Consider the following 10,658-nt stretch of genomic DNA (forward strand, 5'->3'; position numbering starts at 1 on the left):
GAGACAGTGTATTAATATTGTCCACCCGCTGTCTGCAGCTTTGAGACAACGGCAGAGTGCAGATAGCGAAGGTAGTGAGAAGTTTTGTGCTCATCTCCAGCTCTGAATGCTGGGAAGAATTAAAAAAACCCACATTGTAAGACCTGTCTTAATTCCAGTCCAGGCTAGGTTCACTGCAGCATTTGGCAGCATTTGGTTCACTGCAGCTTTTTTTTCTTGTCACCATTTAGTACCAATTTTCTCTCTACTATGTATAAATGCTTTGAATTTGGAGACCTGGACAGGATGTGCTAGGGTGTTGTTTTCTCATCAGGCAGGTCTGTCTCAGGAGTGGATCTCTACTGCTGGCACAATATGAAATTTTAGAGAAGGCTGTATGCATTGTGCAGAAGAAGAGTCGTTACTGAGTGCTTTGGGATTAAGTTCTTTGAAAAAAAAAAAAAAAGGTCCATTTTCCTCTTTGTCCCCTTCCCTGTTCCTAAGTGCTCAACCCTCAGTTTCACATCTTGGAAATCAGTAGAAGTGTCCTTCTGTTTGCAGTTTCAGTAAGACAAGCAGATGTGATCTCTGTTGTCAGAGGAGTTCTTGCTAATTGCAGTCCCACAAAACCAACAGAACTTCCCTTCTCGGGCCGAGTTTGACTCTGTGTGGACTGTCTCACCAGCTATTTGTGCTCTCAGCTGCTTTTGGTGGAAGTGAGCGTCCTTAAGTCAAAGCAGTGACAAGAGTCACGTTCACAGTTCAGATTTAGCACTTAGTGAGCTTTCATTTGTCTTACCCTCGTACGTTTGAGGCAGCACTACAGTCTTTTTAATGCAGAACAGATTGCACAAAGCCTCGCGGAATTTCTCGGCTACGAAGAAATACATGACTGGGTCGAGGGCCCCGTTGAGGCTGGTGAGGCAGGAGGTGACACGGTTGCTGAGGGCCAGGACACGCTGTGTCTCACAGGAGGTTTTGGTGCCGTTGTAATGGAGAATGTAAATGTAGCGATTGACGTGATAAGGTACAAAGCAAATCAGAAAGATCATCAGGACCATGATGATCATTTTGACAGCTTTTTCCTTCAGGTGTTTCTCAACCCTGTTCCCACTCTTCAGGCTTCGGATGATGAGTAAGTAGCAAGTCACTGTGGTGACAAAGGGGAAGGTGAATGCCACTGCCAAGGACACGAGGGCGTGGCGTGAGGCCTTTTCTCTGTAGAGCTGCAGGCAGACGGTTGTGTTTTCCATCTGGACTGTCTGCACACTGAGCAGCAGAGGTGCCATTGCCACCCCAACAATGACCCACAGAAAGGCACATGCCACGTGGGCATACCGGGACCTGCGGAGCTTGATGGACTTGACGGGGTGCACAATGGCCAGGAAACGGTCAATGCTGATGCACATGAGGAAGTAGATGCTGGCATACATGTTGAGGTAAAAAAGGAAGCCGGTGAGTCTGCAGGGGATCTCACCAAATGGCCAGTGGTTACCAGAAAAATGGTACACCAGCCGGGTGGGAAGTACCAGCACAAAGGACAGGTCGGCCACAGCAAGATGCATCAGGAAGATGTTGGCGGGTGTGCCTGACTTTTGGTCCCGAATGAAGAGCCAAAGAGCCAGGGCATTGCCAGCAAAAGCCAGGATGAAGTCCAGGAAGTAGAAAGTGGCAAAAAGGATGTTCTCCATGTGTGTCTCTTTGCCACATTGCTCTAACGTTTCCAAAGCAAAATTTGATTGATTTGAGCAATTGAAGAGTGGGCTTGAATCTGCTGGGCCATTCATTTTTCCCCACAGTTTTGAAGGAAAAAACCCACCCTAAACCTGAAAGAATTAAGACAGTATATTACAAAAGAGCCTGGGTTTGTGGAACAAACCAACCAACCAACCAAAAAAAACCCCAACAAAACACCCAAAAAACTACACATGGAAATCAGTGATGTCTCCTGTTTGCTATTATTGGTGTTTAATGTGACAGGTCAGTCTGAGTATAAACCCTTACATTAAAATCCTGAATACCCCCTGCCTGGCCAGGTTTTCCAGACCAATAATTCCTGTGGAGGGAACCTTAATAAAGAGCTGGCTAGCTGGTGATGAGCTTGTATCCAACCTGTGCAAGGTCAGTTGTGTAACCAAGTAGTGAGATGCTTGTGTCTAGTTAAGAGGAGTAGAAGTGAGTTTTGTATGTCTAGCTAGAAAGTATTTGCCATGTTTTAATTTGAAATCCTGATTCAGGACTGAGGGGCTCCTAATGAGTAAGCCTTTCTGAGCACAGGTATATGTTGTAAGGTGACCTAGCTTAGAATATCTGTCTTGTTCCTAGAAGAGATGGAAGACAGGTCAGGTCTTGTTTTTATTAAAAATATCTGCAGGGTTCCTGAAAATCTTTGAGGATTATTTTATTCTAAAGTCCTGTATTTAAGGCAAATGCACCTATTTCCAGTATAGTTGGAAAGTTTTCAGATGGGTAGCAATATCCCATTTGACACTGAATTGACTTAAAGATTATTAATAATTATTATTAATAATGCCCATGCTGTCAGTCACTTGTCAAAGTGCCATCCTTCCCTACAGCTTTTCTCCCCCAGCATAGCTCTCTCTTTTCCTCCCTCAAAAGTCTGAGCTCCATGTAGCTTATTCAGGGCCTTTTCCAAGTAGCAGCTTAGTAAAACTGAGCTTAGCTTTGCCAGTCTGTGTTTGCAGTGTCCTGAACAGCATCAACAAAAAGTGATAAGATTTTCTGGGCACCTCCCTATGGCTTTTTATACACTGCTCATCAGTGGGTGTAGGTGGTGGGAAAATGCAGGCCATCTGAAATTCCAGCATTGTCTCTGTTTCTTGGATTCCTCAGACGTGTTACAGTATGTGCAGCAGTACCTCCACTGTGCTTAACCATTGCATTTTGTACTGACTGATCATTTCTCCATATTATTCAATATATCTTTAAATATATCCAATATACAGTGCATCCAGCTTCCCAACATAGCTCATTATTCAGATGTCTAAAAATATTGGGATAATCAAGAAACAGGGCAGACAAATATATTGGAAAATGTAAGCAAAATTCCAGATAATTATTTTTTTTTTGCCTGCTGTTACTTTCAGGGGAACAGAAAACTGCAGTAGCTAGAGGTTAATGTGCTGGGCTGTTTCTGTTTGATTCACAGTTGAAGAGGCAGAATCAACAGAAAGGGGGATGGAATGAAATTCAGAAATTGAAATTTCTTCCTATGGCCACAGAGGGCCCTTCTTACTCCATGCATTGCCTGGATATCTTTCCAGATTTGAGTCTTAATAACAAGTTATCATCTTGCCATTACTTGCAACTGCATGTGCAAGGAAGACTGTACAGCCCTTATGTCCAAGGGAATTTCATCCATAAAAATACATGTGAAATCCTGCTTTCATGTACTGAAGGAAAATGCCCTGTTTGCAGGTTTTTTGTATGAAGCTCGTGGGTTTGCAGAGAAGCCTGCAATTTTTTTGTTTCTAGTGTTCCTTTGTCCCTTACCAAGTAAGACTCGGAAGTATTCTGGAACACAAGAGTTTGAAGTTTGTATGTGATGGTAATGTTAACTCAAATACTTGTCCTCCCTGGATGGAATTAGTTTTAGGTATGTGCTTTTCTGTTGCACACCAAAGGAGAAACACAAGACCATGCCTTTTTACTGTTAAATTACAGTAGTGCCTATCACCTCATGTTCTTGCTATTAAGCCTTTTTTTGTGTCAGACCCATTGTTGAATTGTGCTTTTCATCTGCAAAAAAAGTCATCAGATGATGTTTATGTCAGTGGTGGGGTGGTCTGATGACTAAACATTACTGTATCCATGGCTGTGACACCTGAGCAGGCTGAAAAGGCAAAAGCAAGGGTTGTCTAATGGAACAGACTGGGATGGCTCTTATTGAAATGATTTAAATCAGTTCAGGAAGAGAAGCAGTGAGCAGAGTTTTCCCTCTTTGCAAGCTTATTAGAGGTTTAGTAGTGTGATACATGGAACTGATTCTGTTTGAGCCGAGTTCCTAAGGAGGATCTTGGGGATTCAGACTCAGCTGAGTTTCGGTGCCAGACTTGGAATAGGCAAGACTTGAAAGTTGAGAGTTTAATCCTCACTGATGGCAGCACTGGGTCTGCCATGAATTTCTATCCAGACATGGCTTTCAGTGCAAAGTGTTGTGGGGTGGAGTAAAAAGGAGAATGTCAGAGCTATCTAAGAAGCCCACTATGTCAGCATCAGGAAGAGAGAGGCCTAGAACTACTGATAAAATTGAAATAAATTCAGTCTTTGCAAATGAGTGCCTTCATAGGAGAGCTGCTCTTACCCAATTTACTTTTGAGAGCAAGGTGAAGGAAGATATTTTTCACTATCTGATTAGAAATCATAGAAAAGGGAAGTGGTCCTCCTTCTAATTTTGTTTATATTTTAAATTAGAAGGAAATGTTAATTAAAGCTTTTATGTATTTTACAATTGTGCTTACTGGGTGAAAACTGTGGTGTAGCACTTGAGTAGGTTGGGGAAAAGCCGATGTCAGTAGAATGAATTGTTGATCTTATTTTTAGAATTTATATGTTTTCAACAAACTGCTACAAGTTTATAAAAGTAATCATTCTCTGACCAGTGTGTTCTGTAGACAGTGTTGAAAGCCCCTGCTGTTATGTGCAGTTCCACTTCTATTTTTCTTGGTTTTAGCCTATCAATTTAAAATAAGTGTTTTTAGGTTTCTTTCTTCCTTTTTGGATTTTTATGCTTACAAAAAAAAGCACTGGGAGTCCTAGAAAGCCTGTCGTACCAGTCTGTATAAATGCTAGGAGCAAACTAGAAACCTTGCCAAATCACCTAGAATGTGTAATTTGTGTTAAGCTATATAGTGCAAGAGGCTGTGACTTCACAAACTCCTTTAGGAGTCTGGCTCATTATCCAATAATTTCCGCTTGGATTGCGCTCTTGGTGTTGTGTGAATATTTAGTGATTTATGTGTTGCTAAACAGAGCACTATTCTGGAAGGGCCAATTATCCCAGGCCTCCCAGGGCTGAGCTGCAATGGGAATGTCACTGCTCATTCCAAGTGTATGCACACTGACCATATTTTATGCCCTGTTTCTCTTCTGCTCAGAAACAAGCAGGATAACAATCCACAAGGCTGTCGGTGTGGACATAATGCAATCACTCTCACAGCAGATGCTCCATCTGTCAGTAATGAAACAATTAACTAGCAGAAGAAATCTTTAGGTCACCCTAAGTTAGTTACCTGGCTAGTTCAGAGCTCTGTTAGAACACCCACTGCTGATAAATATGACCTCTATGTTAGGGTTTGTGGTGGATATCAAAAATTCCTGTTCTTGCCCCCAGCTATTGTAGTTTCTGGTTTGTGATTACACTGTTTTGTGTGTTGTTATGATTATGGATTTAGTGTCTTGTCAAATGGGAGTGCCTCCTATCTTTCACTCAGAGTACTCTTCATTAGAAAGAGTCAGCTTCTGACTGAAGTTATTCTCCTGAAAATCACTCCCTGCTGAGACCACCACCTTTCAGCTGAAATACTTCATTTTTGTGAGCGTCAGAGCAGTGTCAGAGAGCACTGGACATACCAGACAGCTGGCACAAATGGATATACATTAGGTGCAAAAGTTTGGAAAGTTTTTTGTTTTGAAAGAGCAATGTAAAGAAAGACAAGGAAATTAACCTTTGAAATTCAAAAAACACTGCCTATTCTTAGGTTCAGACATTTACATTATATTCAGCCATCTCATTATGTGTGTCTTTGCTCCTCACTGGCTAAGACTAACGACATTAGGAAAGCTCCTAAAAAATGCTCCTGAAAGAAGAAAGCTCTTAAAGCCCCTTCTAACAGAACTGTGTCTCTTACCTCTTTACAGTGCAGTCCTGTGGGTGGAGTATAGGGTCCTTTTGGGGAAAGTCTCAAGGAACTCCTCCTGATGACAGCAAACCAAATAGAAGCAGAACCGAGATGATTCCAAAAGAGTGCAGAGTTGCAGAGTTGCTGAGGGTGGAGAGGGAGGTCCTCTATATAGTGTCCTCCTCGCTCTGATAGTGCATTATCAGCTCAGTCACACAACAGAGCAGGGGAGAGGAGACCTCAGCACTGAGGAGCAGTCTTCATCCCAGCTGAGCTCTTGGCACTGGGGGTGCTGCTGCCTGTATAGATACGAATATCCTGCATGAATATTCCAGTATTCATGGTGCTTACTGAAGGCTGCTGCTGAACTCCTAGCCGTGAACACAGACTCCTTGGAGTCCCTTGATTATTTTAGGAGGGTGGAGAGAAGCATTGTTTGTGGGAAATCTAGTATTAATAGACACAACAGGACATTTCAGAATGGGATAATTCCATAATGGTGGGAGTGGGGAGGGGGAGAGGGAGAGGGGAGGCTGCTATGGCAACAGCTTAGCCTGTCCAACACTTCCCTTTGCTTGCAATAGAGGAGGGTCTGTGGGAGGGCAGAGGGTTTGTGAGTGGGGAGGGGGTTGATAATGGTTTATCAGTGCAAATGGCTGAAGGCATCTCATTCAGCTGAATGAGAGGGGTCTCTTTCAGGACACTTGCTTCGGGGTCCCCATGTCCTGCCCTGTATAATTACTCTGCATTTGACAGTGCTGAATAAAATTGATGCCTTTATGCCGAGATGAGCACAGCTGCATATTTCCCTATAATGGGGTGCTGTCTGCTTTTTCTGGACTCTGTCTGGGCAAACAGTAGTTCCAGCCCTGGACAGAGACAGTTGCTGAGAGGAGGACTCAGATTTTTGAGAGAATAATAATGATACTTAGCACTTAGGCAGGCGCCTGCCAGTTGAGGGTCATAAGTGTTTGAGGTCTCACAACAACATCTGTGTTGTATTCTTATCCCCATTTTACAGATCTAAGGGTAAGTGATTCATCACAGCAGAATTTTGGAGGAAGAACACACTGCTTCATCCATAAATCTGCCCTTTGCATTTGAACTTTTCCTTTTGTTTTGAGAATGACCTGTTGTGGGATGATGGATAGGGTTAAATCTAGAGGAGATTCAGAATTCTAGGGTAAAAAGCAGCTGCAACTCCCTGGAGTTGACTGAGGTAGACATGCTCCCCAGTACAACAGTAAACATCTGCTCAGAGAAACATAACGGAGTGTGGAACAAAGTGGAGACTACATAGCTCTCCTCCATTGAAATCCCAGCAGAATGGGAGAACATTGTGGTACTGAGACCATACAATACCTGTCTGATAAGGGAGAATCCAGATGTTCTGCTGCTAAAGCCAACTCCCATGGCGAACCCCCTGCTCAGATGCCAAGCCGTGACCAGCTGCCCCTCCCATTAGGTACACCAATCAGAAATAAAAGGTATTTGTGACTAGAGCCATGCAAACTTCACCGAAACACAAAGAAAATAGTACAAAAGTAAGTTGGGGATGGGGGGAAAGTGGGAGAAGACCTTCAGTGAAACTGCTGGGATTAGTTGACGGACTGAGTCCACCTTCTTCCCTCCCCAGAGGGATGCCTTGGGTGAAAATGATACTCTGTGTCGTTAAATGCTGCTTTTAGGACTAGAGCGTGTGTTTGTGCTCACCCTATGGCATGTTAGTAGATTGCTTGGTGTCAGAGCTTGTGCTTGCTTACTATATGTATCAGTAGATTGCTTTAAAACATATTTTTGCAGTTAGAATCTGTCTCCGACAACCTTCAAACCTTATTAATGTGTCACAATTTGTGTTCATAAAGAGGGTTATTCTGTGAACTGTTCAGGTGAGTCTTCGCAGTTGCCGGCAGCGGAAAACACCTTGGCAGGGCCTGCTGAGGGGTCTTGACTCTGTTGAACTTCCCCTAAAAGGGTGGTTGAAGTGCCCTCCAACCTTGTGAATCTGTTGGTGAAGGGTCTCGTTACAACTGTCAAAACACCAAGGTCTTGACTTTCCTGGGGGTACTGACAGGCAAAAGTCTAAACTCCCATCGTTCATGTGACACCTGTAAATCTCAACAAGGTTTTGACACAGTGATACAGTGAAAGGAATTAAGCAGGCTTGGTAGTTTTGGGACAAAGCAACCCACAGAAGTCATTTCTCTGCCATGTTTGTTTTATCATAAATTGTTCCCAGCACACAGCGTTGCAGCTGGAGGGTTAGGTAATAGGCAAGTAAACTTGAACAGCTTCTCCTCAGAGCTCCTAAATATTGGGATAAAACTGGTGGGTTCCATCAACCTTTACACAAATTTTTTTATGCCTTTGTCTGAGTTTTTCTACCAGGAACTTGCTTTATCTACCTGTTCAGGGATGTACTTGTAATGTGTTCTAGAACATGTGATAGGAGCACAGTTGCATTTACCACACAAAAGTGCAAATTGCATAGTTCTTTATTTTCTTTAACTTAGGACTAAGAGGAATTTGTATGTCAAAGAGCCAGCATTCAATTGTGTCTTGTTTGTCCTGGCTGTTGAAGACTAATGAACCCAGCCATGGTAAAGGCATGCAAGCAATGCACTTTGGTTTAATGCTTTTTATTCTCTGTCCTCGACTCCCTCCCAGTGCTGTAATGCCTCTGTTATGCTTGGATCCCATGGTTAGTAATAGAGGGCACTGCCACCTTTCCTTGCCCAGCTCTCGGATAAGATCTAAAGTGTTAGAAGGGATACCTGGAAGAATAACTATGTGATATGGGATGTAAATCCGTGAATGTTGAAGGAGTATTCTAAGGAAATACAGCTCTGTGACTGCTCTATCCACATATTCCTCTCTGTGCAACTGGTGTGAAATACTGGATACCAAAGTGAATTATGTTTAGTCTGACACTTGTGTTAAATAAAGTACTTCCTATAGTATGCATTGTATGTTGTTTTAAGAGAAAGCATTTTTAATACTTTATTTCCTTTACTTTGTTCAACCAGGCATCTGTGCAGGCCCTGCCATAACCGTGAAAAAGCCAAGGGACTGGGCAAGTACATCTGTCAGAAGTGCCACTTGATAATTGATGAGCAGCCTCTGATGTTTAGGAATGATTCCTACCATCCAGATCACTTCAACTGCACCCACTGTGGGTATGTTCTCATACTGTAAACTCTGACAAAAAAGAAAAGAGACAAACACTTCAGTCAGCAGCACAGTCCTTCCCAAGGCCTGAACTTTGTTGCCTTCACATTGTTGAACAAACAGAAATTGGGTGAGGAGAAATCGAAATAAGTTTGGAAAGCCTACAGAAGCTTTAGTTTTATTTTGCCATTCATTGTTCTCTTATTCTAACCTTGAATGACACTACTTTATAATGAAAATATTTCATCAGGCTGAACTTACCTGAAAGACTGTGTGCAGATTGCCATAGTAGTGTTGTCCAAAGATAGCAGTTATCAGGCTATTCAGAATAGTTTCATTTTGAATTCCTGGATAGAAAAAAAAAAAAGAGCTGTGTCAGTGTTCTGGCACAGACCTTTCCCACGCTGTCTGACCTGAATTACTTTGCCACACAGGCAGTATAATTGGGGCACAGTACAGCCCTAGACTGGGTAACAGTACAATTAGGTAACTCAATGTTGAGCACTGCTAGAATAGTCCTTGTACCTGAGCTCTCCCATTCAGAGACAGCTCAGGTCTTAGCATGGCACTGCATTGTTCCATGTGTAAGTGTGCTTTGTATTTCTGCAAGGGTGTGTAGCTGAAGACATGATGTTCTACATAAGTTCTTGTCTGGCAAACTGAGAAGGCAATTTGAGAAGGATGAGTTGACAATGATTGTATTTCACCAGCTTAATGACTGCATTTGTAGCACGAATGTTGCCTAAGTTAATGTTCCAGTTTAGTCTTCCAAAATTTCATCCTGGGCATTAAAGAGCTTCCCTTAGTGTTCTTGCTTCAGGGCATGTTTGTGTTGTCAGGAAGGAGCTGACTGCCGAGGCCCGGGAGCTGAAGGGAGAACTGTACTGCCTGCCCTGCCATGACAAGATGGGGATCCCCATCTGTGGGGCCTGCCGCAGGCCCATCGAGGGACGAGTGGTCAACGCGCTGGGAAAGCAATGGCATGTTGAGGTGAGGCCTCTCTGGATCTGAAACCTCCTTCAGGAGCCAGTTTGGAAAAGGACTAGTGCTATTTGGAAGCTGTAGACGTGTAGGTGATCTGTAGTGTGTGAATTCCGACAAAACCAAATTGCTTATGTTTCAGACTGTCTTCACCTGTTGTGTGTGAATGAGTGCAGCAGGGCCATCAGGAAAGCTATGCTCTCGCTGCTGTAATAACCTTATTTTTAAAATGCCTGAGTTGCATTGTAAAGATTCTTGCAGAATATGATTCACTGAACAGCATTTACTTACTAATAAATGTCCGTATTTGCTATGGTATACTTAAGATACGTCCTTTCCCATTGCAGTTAACAGGTGCATAAATGTGTTGGAATTCCTGCTGCAGACAGAGCCAGTGCAGTTCCTACTGCCTTTTCAGCTCATTGTTTCTATAACTTTCAGCTGAGTCATCACAACTTGCTCTGAAGTGTTTTAGTGATTTATGTTTTCAGTCATTTAAGCCTCCTAGGGCTTGAACTGAGAGAGATGCTGCTGCTCATTTGAAGTGTATTCATATCTTTTATGTTCCTGTTTCTCTTCTCTGAAACAAGCAGGATAATAATGCACAAGTCTATCAATATAGAACACAAGATGATTGTCCTTCCAGCAGGTCTTCTGCCTATCTTTAAT

The 10,658-nt window shown here is 42.8% G+C and overlaps 2 protein-coding genes across 3 annotated transcripts in view; one reads left to right on the forward strand and one right to left on the reverse strand.

Annotated features, from left to right (window-relative positions):
* Window positions 1-10,658, forward strand: part of LIMS2 (LIM zinc finger domain containing 2) — a 45,748-nt gene that overhangs the window by 15,331 nt on the left and 19,759 nt on the right. For both annotated transcript variants that reach the window (XR_001876638.1, XM_017826243.1), the window contains exons 5-6: window positions 8,867-9,016; window positions 9,848-9,998. Coding sequence is in view for 1 of the 2 variants with exons in the window: in XM_017826243.1 (XP_017681732.1) it covers window positions 8,867-9,016; window positions 9,848-9,998 (301 nt within the window). In the remaining variant the exon portion in view is untranslated. The remainder of the gene's footprint in view (window positions 1-8,866; window positions 9,017-9,847; window positions 9,999-10,658) is intronic.
* GPR17 (G protein-coupled receptor 17) lies at window positions 192-5,965 on the reverse strand. The gene is made up of 2 exons (XM_017826242.1): window positions 5,850-5,965; window positions 192-1,805 (listed from the first exon to the last, which is right to left on the reverse strand). The coding sequence occupies exon 2, from the start codon at window positions 1,764-1,766 to the stop codon at window positions 735-737; it is 1,032 nt and encodes a 343-aa protein (XP_017681731.1). The 5' UTR covers window positions 1,767-1,805; window positions 5,850-5,965; the 3' UTR covers window positions 192-734.

The sequence above is a fragment of the Lepidothrix coronata genome, unplaced genomic scaffold (assembly GCF_001604755.1).
Source record: "Lepidothrix coronata isolate B3197 unplaced genomic scaffold, Lepidothrix_coronata-1.0 Scaffold125, whole genome shotgun sequence".
NCBI lineage: Eukaryota > Metazoa > Chordata > Aves > Passeriformes > Pipridae > Lepidothrix > Lepidothrix coronata.

Bases quoted from the DNA above. Each gene is read 5' to 3' on its own strand.
- GPR17 (XM_017826242.1), bottom strand. From the start codon at position 1,766: ATGAATGGCCCAGCAGATTCAAGCCCACTCTTCAATTGCTCAAATCAA.